General features: G+C 47.0%; 2 protein-coding genes and 1 long non-coding RNA gene across 4 annotated transcripts in view; 1 reads left to right on the top strand and 2 right to left on the bottom strand.

Moving 5' to 3' along the window:
* LOC121668244 (cytochrome P450 7B1) overlaps positions 1-10,094 on the top strand; it is a 40,556-nt gene extending 30,462 nt beyond the window's left edge. For both annotated transcript variants that reach the window (XM_042035818.1, XM_042035817.1), the window contains 2 exons: positions 1,592-1,770; positions 5,764-10,094. In XM_042035818.1, coding sequence (XP_041891752.1) covers positions 1,592-1,770; positions 5,764-6,060 — 476 coding nt within the window. In that variant the 3' untranslated portion in view covers positions 6,061-10,094. The remainder of the gene's footprint in view (positions 1-1,591; positions 1,771-5,763) is intronic.
* Positions 1,433-14,205, bottom strand: LOC121668246. The gene is made up of 2 exons (XR_006017325.1): positions 13,744-14,205; positions 1,433-2,957 (listed from the first exon to the last, which is right to left on the bottom strand). It is a non-coding gene; the product is annotated as an uncharacterized LOC121668246 (long non-coding RNA).
* A 3,398-nt stretch (positions 14,206-17,603) lies between these two features.
* Positions 17,604-18,670, bottom strand: BHLHE22 (basic helix-loop-helix family member e22). The gene has a single exon (XM_042036323.1). It carries the CDS (start codon positions 18,580-18,582, stop codon positions 17,683-17,685), a length of 900 nt encoding a protein of 299 aa, XP_041892257.1. The 5' UTR covers positions 18,583-18,670; the 3' UTR covers positions 17,604-17,682.
* Between the last annotated feature and the right edge of the window lie 3,995 nt (positions 18,671-22,665).

Below are 22,665 nucleotides of genomic sequence, written 5' to 3'. Positions count from 1 at the left end.
AGCTTCATTTTCCGCGGGTTGAAGGCAGGCTGGAGTGGAGGCTGGACCCTTCCTTTGTACCGCATAAAGTTTTGTTGCCAGAGCACTGCCAGTTGAAATCTATCGTGTCAGGTGCCTTGTGGCTATCCGCAGTAGAGGCCATCTTCTGGAACCAGGGTTCTTTTCTGGCTTCGTCACCAACAAGCCGATTTGACTCTGCCTGATTATAGTAACGAAGGCAGTCCAAAAGAATATGCACAGACTCACTGTACGTCACATTGAATCACGGCGCTGGCCACACAAAGCTGACCGCAGCCTCATTTCTTTAGACAAATGCATGCTTAAGGAAAAACCTCCTGCAAGAAAGCATCCAGGGCCACTTTATTTGCTATGCATGCTGCACCAGATTTAATTTTTAGTGAAAGAACGTTTGTTATTATTTTTTTCAGAGGCATCTGCACTGGGTAGCTACTGTCTCTAATAAACTAACCTTTTGGGTGCAGCAATTGCAGTGGCTTGGTGAACGCTTAGAGAAGGCTTATTTGATATCACAAAACATAAATGAAGACACAAATGGATTATTACATGCAAATGAAACCCTATTTTAGGCTATTTTTCACACTAATGATTAGAAGGAATCAAGTCACATATAACAGTGCCCATACACGCTGGTGGAAAAATAGTCAGTTTTGATTACAAAGTGAGAGATGCAGCCCTAGACAGGAGCTACATGCTGATATACATGCTATCAGAATGATTTATGCAAATTATGCATATTATTCCCAAAGGAATTCCTCCTCAAACTGCCAGGATAAATTGCCGGAAATTAGCCATAAAATCTGTCGTGCTAGGAGCAAAAGGTGAAGGCCACTGGGAAAGCAAGGACATTCAGCTTCTGGAGCCTTCCAGGATGTGATGGTGGAGACAGAAATCTTGCTTTCCCCAAACCTGAAAGGACTATGTTTTGTTTCCTCTAGGCCAATTAGAAGTGTCTTTCTCTCTTAAAATTACCAGGCAAATAATGAATTGCTTTCATTCACTCTGACCACAACAGACACTATCATTTGGCAGCATAGTGCATTGAAAAGAAAATACATTTGAAAATTCTCAGAATAACTACAGAATTAACAAGCAGAATGATTTCTAATGTACATTAGAAATCCATTACATCCAACAGCTTTCAAAAGGCAAGCTAAACAGCTCCATGGATGCTCTTGCTGGTATTTGTTTGCAACCACCAAAATATATGTAAATGCATAAAGTGTTCATGTCTTTTGATTGTGTTGTTTTCAACATGATGCCTGAATAATGACTTTCCACCCAAAACTTGGTGCTCCCTACAACTGACAGGATTTCTCATCACCATCAGTGAGAATCACGTCGGGAGGTTCAGCATCCCGACTGGTCCACCCCAACCCTGCGGGGTTGTTTATTGCCTCCTCCTGGTCTCTGCTTTTTGTTTGGCTTCGTTTGTGTGGTTTTTTCCTTTTTTTTTTCCTTTAGCCTGCCCTACTAAACTCCTGGAGAATCAGCAGCTGTAGCCATGTATAACTTCCAGTCATCTCCCATATTTCTGATGCCTCCCCCCCTCCCCCGTTTTGTTTAATCGCAGAGAGTGCCTTAAACGAGAGTTTAAGAATGTGCTCGTCCTCCATGAACATCCGCATCAGCCAAGAGGATTTTGTTCTCAAGCTTGAAGGGAATCAAGAAGTCGTTTTGAGGAAAGGAGACTGGATAGCCCTTTACCCGCAGATTTTGCACATGGACCCTGAGGTCTATGAAGATCCTAAGGTAAACATTCAGCTGGTGCTACTCTTCCTACTCCAGGCACTTCGAAGCAGCCAAGCCTTTTGTGATCTGTGGGTTGTTGGTTTTTTTTTTTACTGCTGTTCCTTCTTGTGGAACAAATCTTCCTAGTTTCAGATGTATTTTCTAGGGCCCTGCAGGTCAAAGGATTCACGGCCTGAAGAGAGAAATATGGTGATGAGACTGACTGCGACTGCTTTCAAAGGAATTGACAGTTGCACATTGACTACCATAAACTTTAGGCTAAATGTGGGCTTTGTTTGGCAGTGGATCATTTGATACCCAAGGAGGGCTGAATAATAGAAGGTGGTTTAAATAGCAAATAATGTGGGCCATTTAGCTAAGTGCCCGCAAAGCATCATTGACTCTCTGAAGCCCTATAATAGCAGTGTCTTACTTGAGCCTTATGCTTTTTCACCTCCCTTCGTAGGGATTCACCCCTTCTTGATCAATTAGAGTGTTGTGAACTTGAGACTGTAAAGCTGTTGCTCTGCAGCGAAGCTTGGAGGGTAATTGTGTCATCTCCTTGTATTTTTCTCTGACGCTCAAGTTAATGAATATCAAAGACTCGAAATTAATCCACCCTGCCTCAGCTGTAATACAGCTTCAGAAGTTCACCACCTGAATGCAAATTGAATAGTCCTCTTCTCAGCTAGGTTGCTCCCCAGATTGCTGTCCCCAGCCCAGGGTGGCACAGAGGAAGAGCAAGAAAGGGCAAGGGTGCACGCTGACGCTATTAAATGGCTCGTCTGCCTGAGAGGCAAGAGCTTTTTACCTCATCCATTCCTCACCCCTATTTTTCTAAGCAAATGGCTGTCTCCCAGCCATACTGATTTCCATCCTTGGCATTTGAGGCAAAGAAGAAAGGAACTGGATTTTTTTACATGTTTATAGAAAGCCCGTGTTAGAGACATTGCTCTCTGAAGCTCTCCCTTCCAGGAATTTAAAGACGAGAGGTTGCAAAGAAAAGATGAGATTCAAGTGTCTCCTTGGTGCAGGACAGCATTTTGTTGTGTAGGAGCTCTGCCAGCCTCAGTGAGAGGAGGTGTGGAGCATGTTGGAGTCAGCAGGAGTAAGGTATAGTCACTGGGATGAGCGCTGGAGCCGTGGGAATGAAAATTACATTCAGGGGAGCTCTGCTGGCTGTCCCCACCCAAAAATGAAGATGAAGCCTGCAGAGAAAATTAGGGTTTTAAAAATAATTAATCTCCTGGCAAATAGTTGATTAATATTTTTATCCTTAAAAAGGACAGATAACAGCTAACAAATAAGCTCTCTTTTTTTCATTTTATCCTTAACACTTTATTTTGGAGAATGTTATTGATTTGTCAAAAGTCCATCTGTTTGTTTAGGTCCTAGACCAAAAGCATCAGTGTGGAAACTGATCTCCTCCCTTATCCAATAATTGCCGGAATATATTACCATATTTCCATTGCTTGGATATATCTGCTTAGTATCAGCTCTGCTCAGCTTTCACAGTACAGCTTTAGTTCATATATTTTATCTTTTTGATAGTGAATGAGCAATCCACACGTTGCAGTACATTGATTTCAGCACATGGGCCCTCTCGAAAAGTGGGGAAATCACTGTTCTGTTTGGTTCTTAAAATATGCAGTGTGCTTTCAACAATAACTACTGAGGATCAGATAGAGATGGAGAATGAATTTTTTGAAAGGTGCAGTCTTGAGCTTGTCATGTATTTAGGGAAAACTTTTCCTGGGAAAACAGGCAGCTTGACGAGATAATTTTGTAGCAATGCTTTTTCTCCTGGATACATAAATTTAAGTTCAAGCTATCTTCTGCTTTGGCACCATATTGTGTAAGTGTAAGCATATATTTCTGACCTCTTTCTCCATCCATTAAGGCCTAAATAAATTAGTCAGTTTTCTATAAAGTGTATAAGTGAACCCCTAAATTCCAACTCAGCTAGTTATAGAGCTCAGTAAATGAACTCTGAAAAACCCATAGAGTAAATATCAGGAAACCCTGCAGGAAACCCTCTATGGTGACATCCCAAACAAAGCTAAATACAGTATGTGACAGAAAGGGACTTATATCAATCGCAGGAGATTGCTCAGTTTTCATGATACTTGCAGCAGCCCATCCACACAGAACTTCATTACCTGTTTTTGCTCAGTATCTTGACCTTTTCCTTGCTGTCAGCCACCATGTCTCATTCAGGAGACTTTGCACATGGCTGAAAGTTCCTTCATTTTTAAAAATTAGGCTTTATTTAGCCAGTAAACTAGCTTGTAAGGAAACACTACTCAACCCAAGGGGCTTCAGCAGCACAAGCCTGAGTTCGATGTCACTGTCATTGGCTACATTCCTGTCTCGCACTTGTTTTCTGTTTTCCCTATTCCTTAGACAGCAATTTATTTTTTGTTAAAAGCAATTACAAGTCTCAGAAAGCTCTTAATATGACAAAGAAAGCATAAGGTTTGACCCAGTGTGTCTGTGTGTTCAATAACACAGCTCTTAATTGCTCCAGACACCAGAAGTGCACCGTGTGAAAATGTTTGAGCAAAGTGAAGAGCTCTGGGTTGGGTTTTTAAGCTATTGCAGTTCATACTTAGAGATGCTTTTTTAGACCAGAAGGACTTAGAATTCAGGAAGTAAATCTTACGGTATTCTGGCCTTTCATTTGTTACTGTGCTGCTTCAAATGAAGCAATAACTTCCTGGCGGAAAAAATAAAGGCATGCTTCCTTTTGGCTGGGGTGTTCAAAGAGACTGAAAATAATTACTTGTCAGTGGATACAGACATAGAATCACCTTTATATTTGTGGAAAATCCAGGCCTCTGCCGTTTAGTGAAACAAGCTCCTGTTCTTTAGCACCCAAACTTACATCCCACTGCACCTAGTACTCGTTCCCTTTCTCACTGACCACCTCCCCTGACACTTGCTTCTCAACAGCAAGACCTGGAGTGCATGATTTTCAGAGCCTTTAATTTAACGGGTAGATCACTATCAGTGTATTTTTAATGGTGGTGTGGGGTTTTTAATCAGTTGAGGTCGATTTCTGTCTGACTGACTTGTTCCCAGGCAGCTCCAAATGGCTGCTGCTATAGCAGATGTATGCAAAGCAGGACAAATGCTAATGAGTGACCATAAGCAAGAAGTGCTTGTCATTTTTATTCAAAGCATGCAGGAGGGTTTTGTAAGTGGTTAATTTGCCATTGACTGAGTGAGGATGCCAGATCTCCTCCATTCAAAAACACAAATTATCTCTAAACAGGGATCCTGCTACTCAAAAATAGTTAGAAATATGTTCAATTTATGGAATGTAGGTTACAAGTGTGAACTCAAGCCTTACTTGAAAGCACCCTCTTTATAATGGTCAGTCACTGGCAGTTGTCCTGCTTTGCTCACAGCTTCTAGAGCAAAATATTTGAAGGTAAGATGTGGCAAGTTAAGCAGCAACCATCTCCAACTGAAAGGAAAATTGACTGCAAAGCACTGGAGTTTTCAAACAATCTGCACCATTCGGTGCAAGAGAAGGGTGGATTTTGCTCTAGCTTGCAGGAGCAAAATTGGTGCAATGCATTAATTTATTCATAGGCATTTGCAGAATTTAGCAGATTATCCTTATTCATGATGTATGTATCACACTGAGTGCATATGATGCTTTACAAGAAAATTGTCCTTCCACTAAGGTTCATTGTCCCTGCTGCAAAGCGGTCAAAATCTAATTACAATCAATATAGGCCAGACACTCGCTGGATGAGATGTGGAAGTTGAAGGAGCTTGATGTAAAAGGACTAAGCTAAATAAGTGGATTTAAAGAGTGTTCTTTGCAGGCAAGATAATGTGAGTTAATGAAACTTGAGGGAACCAACTAAAAAGAAGAAGCTGTCAGCTCCTTGTCTTCGTCTTTATCTTATTTTCTGGGTTTCAGGCGTGTTACCATTGTGCAAAGAAAGCAGCTCATGTAACTGCCTTGTTACATATCATGCTGTCTCTCTCTTTCATTTTCAGGAGTATAAGTTCGATCGATACATAGAGAATGGCAAGAAGAAAACCACATTCTACAAGGCAGGAAGAAAACTGAAGTATTTCCTAATGCCCTTTGGCTCTGGGATCAGCATGTGTCCAGGGAGGTTCCTCGCAATGAATGAGATGAAGATGTTTCTTTTCATACTATTGTCTCATTTTGATGTAGAACTAGCAGAAAACAAATCTGTCAGACTTGATAACAGTCGCATGGGCCTTGGTATCCTCCTGCCAGACGTTGATATTGCCTTTCGTTACAAGCTAAGGTCCTTAAGAAATTGAGCAGCTGCTTTTATGCCTTCCACTAATCTCCATGTTTGCTCTGTTTCATCACTCAGCTTTATATTTTTGGAAACATTTGCTTTTCTCTCTCTGCTTTTACCTCCTTCCTCTTTGTTTCTAAGGAGAAAAGCCATTGGGCTGGAGGTAGAGACCAGATGCAAGGATGTGCAACCTCAATTTGTCCTGCCTGAGTTGTGAGAAGTGAGGTGACATGACAAGAGTCTGGCCAAGTAAATAGCCCAGCATCTCTACAAGGTGCATCCCCCCATGCTCTTGGCGGTGAGATGAGAAGGATTTAGAGGAAGGATGAATCCAGGCCACTTGCATGGGAAATGGGCTCAGCAGCCCTCTGTCAAAGGGTTAGACTGGGAGGTCCCATACACCCATCATCTAGAGGAATATCAGCATCTGCTCATAGAAGCATAATAACAAGAAAGGGGGAGCTTATTTCTAGATGATGAAAGAATTTCTAGTTATAATTATCCTAACTTTATATTTACTTTATTTCTTTAATGGTCTTGAGAGTCTTAGCCTTTTATTTGGGAGAGGTGATGGAAGTTGTGTGGGGTGGTGGAGGATGATTTGCAAGAATGTCTTACTGACAACACATTTCTAACTTCAGGTTTATGTACTGAGGGTGAATGCTTTGCTTTCTTGCTCCTTTTTTTTTTTTTTTTTTTGTGCAGTGCAAAAAAATTAAAATATGTGATTTCTTTCCTGCAATCATTTAAAGTCAGAAGGGGAGTTCTGTTGATTTTAATAGGCTCTCAATCAAGCCTAAATTATCTATTTTGGCTTTTGAGCCCCCCCCCCCTCCCACCCCAAGAAGCATATTCTTCAGGGAGAAAATATACAAGCCTGTTTGAAATTATTTTATCACCTCAAAAATTAGCTTCTCTTTCTCTCACTGTTTTTCAGTAACATGTTCGTGCATTTATTTTGACTGTTTCTTATATTTCTTCATTTCTCCAAAAAGGCAAAAGAGGAAGAGGTTTTCAAGGGCAAGTGTGGTATCTAAAACTGCTTTTTGATGTTGTTTTACTTTGCCCATGTTATGCATAGGCAGAGTAGTGTGACCTGTGTTTGGAAACAGAATTGTCCATCTACAAACTGGAAAATAGGCTCTTCCCTGGGGCCAAAATCTGAGCAAGTGAAAACCCTGGGCAGCCACAGAAGTTTATACTGGCTGCCCAGCCTGCTTCACTGGGTGCCCAGCTCTTGTTTGGAAAATAATTTCCTAGTGCACAAGATCTGAGATTTTAGACCCTGTCTCTCTTCCCAGCCATCACTTCAGAGACTGATGAGGATTCCCGTGCCTGTCCAGTCTCAATTTGCCAAGATGATAATTGTGATGGGAGAATAGCCATGTCTGTGGGCCTTGCCTTGTGTTCCTAAAAAACATCTCTCTTTGGGATGTGCCAGAGTAAGTCTTCCAAAATCAGAAATCCTACTCATCTGTAGAGCACTTGATGGCCTGTGGATGAAAACTACTACCTACATATTAAGAATTATTTATTCAGTTCAGTTATTTGTGTAAAGCATATACCCTAAATAAGCACCAGCATCAGTAGAAAGGCTTTCAGAGATTGGCACAGTCACCTTCCAAATCCTCCAAGAAGAAAATTGTGATTTTGTGGGATTTATTGGAGAAACATTTTCTCTTCATATATATTATTGATAATGTCTACAAATTTGGAGTACACTTACGTTAAATGGGCTTTGCAGTTGATTAAATGTTTTAACTTTACTTCAACATTTAATCAACAGCAAAAGCTGATTATTGCTTTGTGCCACAGAATAAAATTGGTTTTTATGGAGACACTCTTGTAGTCAGGTTACTTACTCCTGTAGTTACTCTGTAGAAGTACTCAGCTGTAGCTCACAATCCAGTTTGGACATTAGAGCCTGGTTTATTGAGAGAGGGAATGTTGATATCATTACACTGTTGACTGTATTCCATTATTGCTTAAATGTAAGCTGCAAAATGTCTCATACCACAATTATGATGAATCCTTCTTTGGCATCCAACTTTAAAACAAACCTGAAGCAACTGTGAAAATAACAGTGGGTATTTGTTTTAAACAGAAGCCTCTTTTTTATAATTGTATTCTATTTTTAGGATTTTGAATTAGAGTGTCACTGGCTGCTGCAGAATTTGATAGGGCATAATAGGACTGTGCCAAAAGTACATGCAAATCATTAGTAGTTTCAGATTAATTGCTGATCAATTTGTATAGTATTTTTCTGAAATTAAAAAAAGAACTAGATTGTCTCCAAAGTAGCAAATTAAATCTGTAGGGTATGCTCAATTGAAAAAAAAGAAAATGGTCAGAAACTTTCCCAGGAGTTGCAGGAAACCTCTATGAAGGCGCTTGGAGGCCTTGCATCAGAGTTAGAGAGCACCACACAAGAGGCCAGCATTCTGCTAGGATAAAAGTTGCTTGCTGTTTTTGCTCAGGAACCAAAATAATCAAACGCAAAGCAGGATCTGTCCAGCCTGGCCTGGAATTGTGTCCCTGGTAACCCATACTCCTGGTAGATTAGTTTTGCTGGTATGCAATGCATCACTACCTTGGCATACCTCGGCTGCAGAGGAAGTAAACCTCACCCCCATGTAAAGTCATGAGAGCTGGAGCAGGACAGAGGAGAGGTTAAGCCCTTCTGGTCTGTGCATTCAGCAGCTGAGGAGGTGACATATTGAGAGCCAGCAGCTGGTCTGAGCAGGAGTGACTCCGGCTCCTGGAGCAGGATTGAAAGGCCCCTGGTGTTGGTATTCCTGGTCAATAAGCTGAGACAGCACAACACGGTAAGGGTGCAGCATCCCCAAAAGTCCCAGCTGAGCCAAGCTGGCTGCAGGGTGCTGTGCCAAGAAGAGCATGTTTCATTACATAGGGCACAACACCGTTTTTGATGATCTCCTCTGCTGCAGGACCCAGGAGTGTGCAGCTCTGAGTGTCTGTCACTGGAGCACGAAGAGGCAAAATCATCTAAGCAGAAACAGCAGTGCTGTTTGCAAGCATTCAGGTGCTGGTGGGGCTGCAGGGCAGGGCAGGGGGAGGCAGTCAGACCTGTGCTTCCCTCTCCCACCTGTCCACTTCTGCAGGGGGGTCTGCCCTGCCAGCCCAGCGGTGTCTGCTGGGGGCAGCCACAGGCCTGGCCAGGTGCAAGATGAGGCAGGAGGAGTACAGAGCTACCTCCTGAATTTCTCTGCTGTTCCTCGATGAAATGGTGCACTTACCCATCAGTTTGAGATGTGACTTGGCTGGTCACTACCAGCCTCTGACTGTAAGTTGTTGATATCTATGGCTGTATCAATAGCATCTTCTGCTATTAAAAAAAATATATATATAAGCACCTTTTTTCCTCATAAAAAAAATAGGTTTAAGTCAATATGGCCCATTATAGCACCCAAGAAGAAAGTTAATTTATCATGAGCTAATGTGAATGCTAAAATGTAATTTTTAATTACTATTCTTATTTTAATTTACAGATCGTGTGTTCTCCATTTTCATGCCGACGCTTAGTACTGCTAGATGCTATTGTAAACTTTTTAAATGTTCTATTATTTAGGAAACCATCTAGTATATGTGTACCTGTTTGCGAATTAGATTTTCATATCTTTGTCAATATGTCCTAATGTAATAATATAGCCATGTAAGACTTGTTCTTTAGTTTATGCTTTGAAGCTAGCTGCATGTCACTACTTTTGGCACTGCTATTTTTATGTATAATTCCTGGTGTGTGAATTTCTCTTGTAGAATTATACACGATCTTTTATTTTGTCATTATTGAACTTTCTGTCGTTTGAGAGATTGTGAAGTGCTCTTAATTGTGCAAACTGACAATTTGTATATAGATGAACAACAGCTAGGTTCTGCTTTAACAGTTAATATCCAGGGTTCAGGCTCCTAGATCCACTGAGGTACTTCTAAGCAAGAAAATCAAAATGTCATTATTTTAGTAATCTAACATCTTAAGGGAATTTTGTATTTCAAGGACACAATAAAAAGGAATATATCTATTTTAATATTGAATGATTGTCCATGGTATTTTTTCCAGCTTATGTTTATACTTCTCTCACAGATTCATAACTATTGCTTTATTTTTTTAATTATTATTTCAACATACTGCATTTTTCTATTACTTGATCTTGACAGATATTTCTGTAATAAAAAAAATAAAAAAACCCATTTAAATTCAGCAGTGGAATGCAGAAAGTCCTCTGAATATTGGAAATGATCATGTCTTTTTTACCACAGCCCCCCCCCCATGAAACATAAGCCAGTTCTCATCAGATGAGGTAAAAAAAGTGGTGCTTCTGACATTCTTAGAACATTATTCAGAATTAGCATAAAGATCTGCAGTCCACTAGTGATTCCTAAGTACAGCTCCTAAGCTTTTGCTTTTGCAAACCTCCATGTAGTACAAGATGTAGTACCTAGTGTAAAATATTCTGTCTTCACAGATCATTCATTTTAAAGGGGGATATGAATGAAATTGTTACAATACACAGCACTGCACCAGCAAAGCACAACTTGGATTTTCTAGGTATCACTGTAGCTGTTGAGTTCTACAAGTAGGTATTTAATATGAAGGTTGTACCCTAAAGACATCGGTGTTTCTCCATTCCTTCATGCAGAAATGCTTGTCAGGTATGTCTGCGAGGGTTATTGAAGATACTTCCTCGAGAAGACAGACCTGCAGCATTTTCTGGATTTGATAAGTACGTGTGTAGCTGTGCAATTGTTTTAACTCCAGGCTATATTAGAAGTTACTGAAATTATAAATTAAAAAGTGGCATTGTTTGAGATTTCTTGAAGGACACTTTTCTGAGTGAGCTTGCCATAATGGTCTGAAAGATAGCTTGAAAGGAAGGAATTAGTAAGATCCCCTAACACTGTATTTTATTTAGTATTTGATACCAGCTACTCTCTTGATCCTACTTGCATAGCACTGTATTTTAAAACTGTTCAAGGTAGCAATTTATGAATATGCTTAACTCACATGAATAGAGCTATTCTAACTTCCAGACCAGAGAAAGTGAAGTATTTTCCTGTCTACTATCTAAACCAGCCTATGTTCCCTGGCTAGTCATGTCCCCATACCCACAATATATCAGAAAAATGATCTCACTACAAAAACACACGTTAAAGCTATGCTTATGAAAGTATAGTGATCCTTAAGTTATTGTCTATGTTTATAATTAGCAATGATTATGAAGAAATGGTTGCTGCATATATAAAAGTGTATTTTAAAAAGTAGACAATGTTCCATTTTAAATTGAAAGCAAGGAAGCTGTAGTGGGATCTTGGTCATCATATAAACCAGTACTGTGTTTGTTCTATGCATCAGGTTTTCCTGGGATTTCGTGTACTGAAGTTGTATGAGTACATCATTTATAATAGTAGAAATGTGCTTGTCTTCAAAACTATTCACACCAAAATAAATAATCAAAAGAAGCCTAAGCTTCAGCTGTTCTTACTAGAAGCCTTGCAGGATTCTATCTTCAGAGATTTGTTAAACCAATTTTGACACTAATGTGTCGGTTTATTTTACTTTTCCTCAAAACCAGCAGCTTTGGCTACAGAAAAGTTGAATAAAAATCTAAGTTCTGGCTACAGGGAGAGTAAAAGTCAGTAAGCAAACACCCTGTGATGACTTTTGACAGTGACTTCTTCCCCATCAGCTCATCTTTCCAGCTACCTCTTTCTTCCAAACAGTTTAGTCACTCGATAACCTCCTACAGGCAGCAAGTCTTTTCCTGTCTAATTTCCATCTTGTGAGCAAATGAATCGCCTCTCTTCACAACGTATCTTTCAGTTGCCTTTTTAAAATGAGTTCTTTACTGCAGCCTCTTGCAAAACCGGATTCGCAGGTGGCTGCAGCTGGGAGAAGTGCCGCCTCGCTAAAGCTTTGAACCTGAAAAGCGGATGCGCATTAGTTGAGCTCATGCCGAAGCACCGGGGGATGCTGCCGTTCCGGGATGGCTCCTCTCCGGGACGCCCCCGGCCCGCGGCGGCGGCAGGGACCCGCACCCTCGCCCGCCCGCTGCCCGCCGGGCTCCCGGCGCCGGCTTGCTCTCCCTGCGCTCCCACCTTGCCCGGCCCGCGACAAAAATCAGGGGAGAGGGGGGTGGGGAAAGACTCCTGCAGCCCCTTCCTGAAAGCATCACGAGCTTCCAGGGATGCTGCAGTGGGACAAGGGGACGGGACCCCCGAGGAGGTTCCATGGGAAACGGTCTGGGTGTTCGGTGAGTTTGGAGAGCTTCGGCTGGTGGAGAGGAGTTTTACTCTGGAAAGGCGATTGTTTTTCCCTAATCCTCAATTAGGAAGATTTAAAAATAGTATTAAAGGGGCAATCTGTTCTGCAACTTCTCGGAAGAAATAATTGTTGATTTAGATAAGCACTGATCCCTTCAGTGTTTGATGAAGACGTTAATTTATGGCTGTCTAGCAGTTTATGGCTGTCATTAGATTTTCAGCTTTGTCTCTCTTCGAAATGTATCTTTATTTTTTTATTTTAATCCGAGACAATTATGTAAGAAAACGGTTATGTTTGATCTAAAATACATCATTTTCCTATAGCATTTCAAATTATTCACAGATCATAGTTCTTATATGTGCATATATGAATTTAAAAATACAGCAGTAAAGTGCTTGAAACAGACCATAAATTTGCTTCCTCTTTTATTACACGTCTCTGAATCAGGTTGAGAGGACAAGGGCAACTAGGGGCTTGGGGAAGGATTTAACCCTTCCCGAGGCTGGAGAACCAGCCGAACCAGACCAAATTCCCCTCCGGAGCGCTTCGGGGGCGGGTGTGGGCGGGCTGGGTGACACCGAGCTGATGAGTGACCACGGGGAAATTGGGCTGGCTGCAGCTCTGTGCTCATTTAGCAGATGTCCCTTCTGCGACGTCGTCGCCTGCTAGGAGCCCGCGAGTGGGGCTGGGGGCCGGGGCAGCCAAGCCGGCGCCCGCTCCCGGCAGCGGCTCCCGCCTTCGCCCCTGCCCCGGCGGGATGGCAGGGTAGGAGTGGGCACCATCGGCTTAACCCCTGCGGCGCCTGCCTAAGCCATGCGCAACACTTCAGGGAGAACCTGCCCTACGCCCTCCATGGGCTCCGCCAGTGCCGGAGCCTTCCCAGGCGGGGGCTGGGCCCCGAGGGGCAGCAGCGACCCCGCGGAGCGGGCGGGCGGCGGGGGCCGGGGCCGGCGCGGAGCCCAGATCGACTTCCTCAAACTTTTGTCCCGCTCCGCAAGGAGCTTTTCTGCCGTTTGCTTAGAGCCTCAGGATCCCTCTGGCCTGTAGGCAGGGGCGATACGATCACAGTTACAAATGATCCTGGAGAGAGTCGCGGAGTCCCGGTTCGTTTGTTTTACCCCCCAATAGCCTCCCTCTGCCGCCGCCACCACCACCACCACCAAGAAAAAAAAAAGGTGTTAATTGCTGTAAAGTTTCCGAGCACGTGGATAATTTACTTTGACTGCTGCGGTTTAATTAAAAGCAAACTTATTTATGTTTCTGATGTTTATATTACGCGATTTAATTACGTTTAGAGGCAGCGTCGCACTTTTTTTTTCCCCCTTCCACCCTAAATCACATTTTCATTAAAGGTTTTAATAAGAAAACTCACTTGACCACTATTCATTATCTAGTCCCCTCCATGCACACAAGTTCACTTACCCATTCATTTATTCACTTACTCATTCCAGCAGATCCGCTGCAACTGCTGCTAGCAGGGATGTGAACACTCATAATTATTTGTCAAAGTCTGGAAAGTGTATTATCCCTTCTTCTAGTGGTAATTAGTTACCATAGCATCTAATACGTAAATGTGCCCAGAGCACACCATTAACAGTTAAGCGGAGGATTCAATTTAACACATGATTATATCTTTCATAAGTCATTACATTAGGAAAGCCAATGTCACTCATGCTGGGACAATCTCAGGCTCCGAGCCGGGTAAGGGGCCGGGGAAGGGAGCCGGGCTGGGCGGCGGGGGCAGAGGGAGCTCCGGATGAGGCTGAGGGAGATCGGTTCGGTGGGGCAGTTGTGAACGGGGAAGAAGCTCTTTTGAAAGGGTACATGTTCATTTCTGGCTAAGTCATCTGTCAAGCTTTAAGGGGGGGCGGGGGAGCCTCTCTCCTCCCCCCAGCCCGGCACACATTACGCTTGCATTGGCAAGACCTGCTCAGGGACTGGCCCAGTGGCTTCGCGCCGTTTCCCAGGGAGGATGCTCGGTGCAGCGCGACAGGGGAGTGGTAGCACCTCTACCCGGCACGGACCCCTCGCCCCGCTACGAAGCAAGAGAAGAGGAAGCAAGAGAGCCCTAAATCGGGCGGCAGCGGTAGCCAGGGGTGACAAAGATTTTCATTCCGCTGTCCCGTCGCTCCGAAGCAGAGGCGGGCGAGAGAGCGGTGAACGGAGAAACCGCTCCGTGTGCCATAGACGGCGGCGGCCGCCCTCGCTCCCCAGCGCTGGCGGGGAGCATTCCAGGCCCGGCCGCAACACTTCGGACCCTGCCCTGGGGAGCAGGGTGGCAGGGCGTGGGCCTCCTCCAGCCCCTTGCCTTCCCCAACCTTAGGTACCGGTCGCTCCAGGAGTTTGCTGGGACATGGCTCGTCTTCCCCCACCCCACGGCCGGGTAAAGCCGAGCAACGCCCGCTCCTTCCAAGGGAACCTCTCCGGGAAGGAAGCCCGCTCGGTAGCCAGAGACATTAAGCGGTAAATATTGCAGCCAATGTGTCCTGCGATGTTAAATGCACGAACACACACTCACACACACATACGCACACACACAGGCACGCACCACGCCAAGCTGGTGGCGGTGGTTAATTCCTAATCAGAATGATGGACAGCAGAGACAGAACAATACAAACTAATGGCTGTGTTGCTGATCACTTTACCCCTTGATTAAAGACACCCAATTATGGCGCAGAACAGTGTCGTAATTATGTTCCTTAATCACATCCAGGAGGTTTAATTGCCTTAACGATGTGTTTCATTAAATGAATTTAGGTATTATAGTCGACAGTTTTCATACACAGTTGTTTTCAAATTAACATAATATTAGACATCGTCATGGAAATTGTTTTAATAATCATAATTAGACGCACCCAGCCTTTGTCTAGTAAATGCTGAGAGACGCTTCTCCTTGCGCCTGGGGGCTGATCTGCCCACCCTCTCTGGGCTGCCTTCCCACAGCTCCGTGGCACTTTACAGTTATGTTTCCTGAAAAGTTACAGGTTCTGATTAATCTTTTTTGATGGGAAGTGGAGCAGAAAATATTTATCCCCTTCCCCCGCCCGTGGTGCTGCCGTTAGGAGAGGCAGCTCCGCGGACACCCGGAGCCGGCCCGGGCCGCCCGAGGGGAGGGGGGAGCCGCAGGACCGGGACCCCTGGCCCGGGCTTAGCGCCGGGCAGGCAGCTTGGGGGGGGCTGCCTGCTCCCCCTGCCCTCGGGTTTGGGGCAGGGCGGAGGGTCCACGAGGGGAGGGGCGGCTCCAGAACTCGGGGGGTAGGGAGGAGGGGGGGCGGTCCTGCAGCTTACCCCGGGGCGCCTGCAGCCCCACGGCTCGAGGCGGGCGTGGGGCCGCGGGACGGGCGGGCAGGGCCCGGCGCTGCCCCACGGCTGCCCCGCAGCGCCGGGAGCCGCCTGCCACGGGAGCGGGAGGAACGCAGCGCGGGAGGAACTCTCGCCGCCCTGCCTGGGACACGCGGAGCCGGGAGTGGGGTGACGGGGAGGGTACTGGGGCGCACTCAGAGCAAGGCAAAGGAGGCAAAGAAAACTACCCACCCCCACCATCCACCTCCTTAAATCTGGATAGATATGCTTAACAAAGCACAGCACAATACAAGCGTTTGTTCAAAATATTTTAATAAAGATTCTTTCCGACATAGATACACATACAAACGATCGTACATTGCTGTCATAATCTGATTGACCTATTTAATATATATCACTCTTTACACATCCGTGACCTGCCAACAGATCCATCATGGCTCCTATTTTGCCATCCAACCTGACAGTCCGAATTTGTATTATCTGCAAGTAGTGGAAAATAGCAGGACTCGTTTTTTGAAAAGAAAAAAAAAAAGAAAAAAGAAAAAAAAAAAAATCTTGATTTACAAATGGCAGAGAGACAGCCACCCAGCCATGCAAACTCAAACTGAAGGCTCACTTTGGGTAAATAGCTACTTCTTGCTTTTCATCTCTCATTTTTCTTTCAAAAAAAAAAGAAAAAAAAAACAACAAAAAACCCAAACAAAACCTCAAACCAAAAACCCACCTCCCACATCCCCTGAAAAAGGAAGAGAAGAATTCCGCGCGTCTGTAAATCAGCCTAAAGTATTTTAAAGTATTTCAACTTAAAGAATCATCCACAGTCAGAATAATTTACATACACATTAAAAGCGGTTTAAATTATACCTTTGAAAACACAGCGCCTGGGAAAACATTGGCTTGGCAAGTGTTCTTGTAGCAGCTATTGCTCTGATGCCTTGTAAAAGTAAATAGTTATTACCTGTTATAATGCAAAGAATACCCTTTCAAAAATCAGTTGGTTGAGCAATTAAGAATACACTTTTCCTGTAATTTTTGGACTGAAGCAATTTATTAAAGCTCAATTTAAATACAGGGATGATGCAACTTAAAATCCAGATGACCTTTCATAAACCTAAGCAGCTCGGATACATCAACATTTCTGGTTATATGTTGTTGGCAAATAAATGTTTTAAACACTTGGCACACAGTTTAAGTTAATCCATAAACAGAATTTTAGAAGCATTTAAAGTAACTGCACATAAGACCCATGACCTCAACACATGATAAATATCGTTGGCGTGGAAGGGTCATTTTAAAGAATAACAAATAAATAGCATGTCTTGTTTATACATCATTGCAAAGTGGAAAGAAACAAGGTGCACATAAATATTTCTTTTAAAAATGCGATACTTTCAGCCACACGGAGTAAGGGTTTTGATCGGTTTTTTTTTTTCTTTTTTCTTTTTTTAGCTCTCTCTTTTTTTTTTAAATCACTCTCACCAAACTTTGCGCATTTTCACAGGATCAAAGTTTAGAGACCATAAAAAATACAAAGTCTTCCATAGCAATGGTCCAGTCTCTTTGTTTCTGCGAGTCACTTAAATAATAAGTTTACACTTCAAGTTGGTTTGTTTCCTGGCTCAGAATAATAATAATAATACTGCTAATAATAATTAATTTAAAAAAAAAAAAATCTATGTTCAAGTGCCCTCTCTGATTTGTCCCCGGCGATAGCCCCGGCTCCCAGCCCGGCCTGCTATTTCCCGGCCTCTCCTTTGTCCGGACGCGCAGCGAGCCCCCCCGGCCCCCCCCGGGCCGGGCCTTCCTTCCTCCCCGCGGCACCCCCGGCCCCTCGCCCCGTCCCCGCCGCCGCACGCACGCTGGCTCCCGTCGCCGTCTCGTCTCGGCGGCACCCGAGGAGAAGAGCGAGGCGAGGCGAGTCCGGGCGGAGGGCGGCGGGGGCCGGGCAGCGGTCAGTCCCTCCGCCGCCTCCGCGCCCCCCGGCCCGGGACCGGACCGCCGGCTGTCGCCGCTCCCCGGGGCCGCGGCGGCGGCGGGGGGCGGCCACGGCGGCGGCGCTTAAGGCTTCTCCGTGCACTGTTTGCAGAGGCTGGAGGAGACGCTGTTGAAGATGGCACATTTCTCCGGGCAGGAGGTGGCGGGGGGCAGCCCGGCGCTGAAGGGGTAACCGGCCGCCTGCTCGTAGGCGCCGAGGGCGGGGTGCAGCGCCGCCGCCGCTGCAGCCGCCGCCGCAGCGGAGCTGGGCAGGGAGGCGGCCGAGATGGCCTGGCCCTGGTTGAGATAAGCCACCAGGCGCCGCATCTCCTCCAGGGCCTGCGCCTGCATCAGGATGTAGTTCTTGGCCAGGAGGAGCGTGGCGATCTTGGAGAGCTTCCGCACCGAGGGACTGTGCGCGTAGGGGATGACCGCCCGCAGCTCGTCCAGCGCGTCGTTCAGGTCGTGCATCCGCCGCCGCTCCCGCGCGTTGATGTTGAGCCGCAGCGCCTTCTGCTCCTTGGACTTCTTGCTGCCGCCGTGCCCGTGGCTGTTGGAGCAGCTGCCCTCGGCCGCCTTCAGCCCCCCGCCCCCCCCTCCGCCGCCGCCCGCCGCCGGCGAGGCGACGCGCGGGTCCCCCCCGGCGCCGCGCAGCACCAGCTCGCAGCGGCCGTCGCTGTCGTCGTCGGGGCTCTGCTCGCCGCCGCTGCTCTCGGCCACCGAGCTGCGGCTGGCGCTCTCGCCGTACTTGACGCAGACGGAACCCGGCGGCAGCGCCAGCGGGTCGCCGCCGACTCCGGGCTGCAGCAGCGCCTCGGGCTCCGACGCCTCGTAGCAGGCGAGCGGCGAGGGCTGGCGGTCGCGGGGGTGGGAGAGGTCGAGCCCCGGGGGCGAGCGGAAGGCGGACTCCATGCGCTTGGCCGAGGCGGCGAGGCTCTTGTGGAAGAGGTCCTCTTCTGCGGGCAGCCCCAGCGCCCGCTCCATCGGCGCCCCGCTCGCCTCCGCCTCCTCCGCCCCCCTCAGCTCCCGGCCCGCTCCTCCAAGGCTCCGCGCCGCGGCGGGCGGCTCCCCGGCGTCCCGCTGGCAGAAATCGTTCCCCGGCTCCCGCCGGGGCTGCGCCGTACCCGGCGCCGCGGCTGCCCCTTCTCTGGCTCCGGCGGCGGCTCGGACTGCGGCTCCGGCTGTGGCTCCGGCTGTGGCTCCGGCGCGGGCGGCGGCTCCGGCAGCGGCTGTGGCTCGGGCTGTGGCTGTGGCTCCGGCTGCGGCTCCGGCTCGCCCTCAGCAGGCGCCGCGCTGGGGCATTGTGCGCTGCCAGCGGAGCCGCTTCCACCGTTTATCTTGCTTGGATTCACCTTCAAGAGATTTCCGGACCCATCAACCAGCAGCCGCCGCAGACGGGGGAGTCTTTTACATCATTATCTCTGAGAGTAGGTTATTATGAAGAAGATTCGCCTGTTGGGACAGAGCTTTCTACCCAATCAGGTTAACGTTTTAATTAATAGGATTAAAACGGTAACAAACAATCCCAGGCGCTATCTGGCCCTGAGTCTGAATAGTTTCTTTTCCCAGGTCTGAAGACAGGCAGCAGCTAGAGCTTTATAAGAGGCGCCTGCTCCATTATTCTCCCTGCCATCTGTATACACAGCTTAACGCATATGTTTGCAAGACGTTGTGTCCTGTTAGTAACCCAACAACTGCCTTTAGCTTGACATGTGTGGCGACTTTCACTCATCAATGAGCACACTAAAAGCCCTACTTAGATCGAAGGATGTTCTTTGCCTCCTTCAGCAAATTACAGCCCTGCACTGCAGAAAAGCCCACTTCAACACTTCTCCTTCCGAGTGCTGCCAGCAGACTTCTGCTAACTTAGCCGTGGAGTCAGGAGTGACACCCTCTCCCCCCACCCCAGCCCACCCACCCCCTGCATTTACATTAACTTATAGCTCCCTCCCACCCCCACCCGTCTTCCCGAAAAGCATCGCCTGGGAAAGAAAAAACAAAATTAAAAACCCCCGGAGCAGCCCCAGCCGTCGTGCCCACTCCTGCCCACCGCCGAAGTCCACCTTACTTCCTTGGGAGGCGGGTGGTCCCCAGTCCTCCCTCTCCCCACCCCCCATCCAACAAACGGAGACCAAACTACGGGGAGGTTCCCCTCCTCCTTCCCTTATCCCTTTTCAAGCAGCAGATTGCTGCTTGCGAGTGATTATCCCCCGTGTCCCTATAAAAAACATAAAGCCCCATCAGTTACCTTGAAAATGAACGGATCTGGAGAGGAGAGAGGGTGGGAAGAGAAAGGGCAAAACCCACCAAACTTTTTAAAATTGATTTTTTATTGTGACTGACCAACTCTTTGCAGGTCCGTGCTCTCCTGCCTCCCTCCAGCGAGCCCGACTCGGCGGGAGCACCCCCGCTCTTCTCCCCAACGCCGGGATGCCGCCGCCGGTGTCAGGGCGAGGCGGCCTCAGCCATCCGGTTACCCCGACCCCCTGCTCCTCTCCCGGGGCTTCTCCTCGGAGCCGGGCACACTCTCCTCTGCACTCTTCCAAAAGCTGAAGTGGAAACCCAAGGGTCGGTCTGAATTTTGTCCCACTACTCCTCTGATGCTTGAGGCGAGCAGCTCGCTCTCGCCTTTCTGTTAGCACTCAGAGTATTTAGTGGCAGGTTTTCATTCTTATGACATCAGTAAAAACAATATTTCCCAACACTTCCAAATCATTCTTATGTGGCAGGATTACTGAAGGCTATGAAATTTTTTGGTTTCTCTGGTTTCATTAAAAACCTTTTAATTGTGTCTTTCGGAGTTGGCCCCAGGTGTTGGACTCTTTTCATTACATTTTGCTCTAATGTGATGAAATTCTAATTCTCTCCTTACCATATGGTTAAATTTCCCCACTGAGAATTAGTTGAAAAAGGAGAAATAATCTATTAATCTCTGTAATAGATTCACAAATGAGGTTTGCCACAGAACCCGTTTTTGAATGGTAATATCAGAACAGTTGGGTGCCTTGTTTCAGGAAAGAAAGGACCAGGCGACAACAGAAAACGTTTGAATTTTCACCTGGAAAGAATGAAAAGAAGCCAAGCTGCAGATTTCAGAGTAATTGACTGAGATTTCATCAGCGAGGACATGACTACAATACAGACCTTCCTCACCTCGTGTCTCCGGATCAGAGGCGAACATACAAGCCGAGCCCTCCGAAGAGGGAGGGTCTCACCCCCCGCCCCCCAGCCCCATTTGGCTGCTGCGCTTGTCCCTGGTCGCCGTCCAAGCGCACAGTCACCGAGCGCCTCGCTCCCCTCCCCCTTTCCAAGGGAGGGATGTCACCGTTAACCTCTATCATTATTAATCCAAAGGCATTTTAGGTTTATTGTTTTTCAATTAGCAACTTCATTTTCCCCGGGATCATAAACAAAGGGCTTTATATTCGCGACAGGGGGTTGGGTTTTCTTTATTATTATTATTTAATCTGTTTAATATCCAACTTGTAAAACTCGTGTGGTCACTTAAGGATGACGGATACTGTTATTATAATTTGATGGCTAGTGAGAACATTTCATTCCCCTCATTTCTTCCGAAAACAGAGGGCTCCGGCTTGATGTCTCCCGCTGATCTGTGGGTTCACTAGCACTGTCTCCCTTGTTTTTTCTGCAGCTTCGGAGACGATGTACACTGCCTCTCCGCGGGCAGCGGGGCCCCTTGCCCCGGGGCTGCGGCCGCCGCGGTTGCCCCGAGAGGCGAGGGGTGCTGCCAGGCCGCGCCGTCGGGGCGGGGGGACGGGGGCACCGCGGCGACTTCCGCGGCAGCCTCCTTTCCTCCTCGGCTGCGTTCGCTCAGATTTGCCCTCTGCTCCTGAAATCTCCCTCTCCGTCTAAGCTTTTTCTGCTCTTCCCTGTCCACCGGTCAGTCTGCATGATCTGCCCCTGGATCTGTTCGTATGCTTGCACCTGCTTCAGCCCGTCTTTTCAACCACCTCTCTTTTCCTTTTATTGCTTTTCATTCTTTCCTTCCCCTTTCTTTCTGGGTCTGTCCCCTATTCTTGAGACATGAATGTATCCCTTCATCTTCCTGATGCGCTCATCTGTGACTTGTCAATCTCTAAAGATGCCAACTTTCTTTCAAACTTTACTTTGTGGGAGGTGTGGGAGGGAGCTGGGAGAGCAAAGTGGAGGACGCTAAAAGAGAGCCCCTCTCGCCTTCCCTGGACCCGCCTGTTGTGATCTACCTCTCCCCACCTCACGAAGAAGTGGCTGTTTAATAGTCTATGGGAACTTTAGTTTGGAAGCAAGCAGAAGAATTTATAGAAGCTTTAAATGCGGCGCTTATAAAAATACCGAGGAATGGTCTTTGAGGTTTATGCACTCGTAAACTTTTGCTGATTGCTTCTGGGAAGTTGTCAGGCATTTAACACTGCGTTTATCTTACAGCGCAATGAAAACACATCTGCCCAGCGTCTCGTTACCTGGTTTAATTGTACCGCAGCCCTCTGCCACCAGCTCCTCCACACTTGGGTCATTATTTCGGGAAATGAGCAGCCCGGAGCCGAGCTGCAGAAGGGCTGCGCCGGCCGCCCCCGAGCATCCCCCAGGCTCCGCTGTGAGCGGCCGGGCACGGGCCGTCCCGGGAGGGGCGGGAGGCAGGGACAGGGGGGCAAGGACGCCGGAAGGTCCCAGGATACAGATGAGAGCGGACAGCATGGCGATTGCTGATTTTCTGTGGCGTCTCTTGCAAGATCTGCTCGAGAGTTATGTTGTTCCGCTCCCCACCTGTGAGAGAAGTAAAATACCCTTTTCCATCTCCCCAGGGTTGGATTTGCAGAAAAGTTTCCTTGATAAAAGACACTTTCCAGTTTTTCCCGTCAGACGCCCAAGAGCTGAATGCAGACAGGTTTTAGTCAGGCGAAGTTAGCCTCTCCCTGCCTGCTCTGAGCAGAGGTACAGCGTGTGCCTGCTGCAGCAGGACGGCCCCGAAGCAAGAGGAGGGCTTGGGATCTTCTGCAACTTCCCGGTCCTTCTTCCAGTGGTTGAGCCCCACGTCTCTTCTGCCTCCGACACGCTGAGCCTGGTGGA

Source organism: Corvus kubaryi, unplaced genomic scaffold (genome assembly GCF_017639235.1).
Source record: "Corvus kubaryi isolate FWS band 111438036 unplaced genomic scaffold, C.kubaryi_AGA036_p1.0 37385, whole genome shotgun sequence".
Lineage (NCBI taxonomy): Eukaryota > Metazoa > Chordata > Aves > Passeriformes > Corvidae > Corvus > Corvus kubaryi.
Note: the sequence above shows the minus strand (reverse complement) of the source record. Positions and strands in the feature narration are given on the sequence as shown.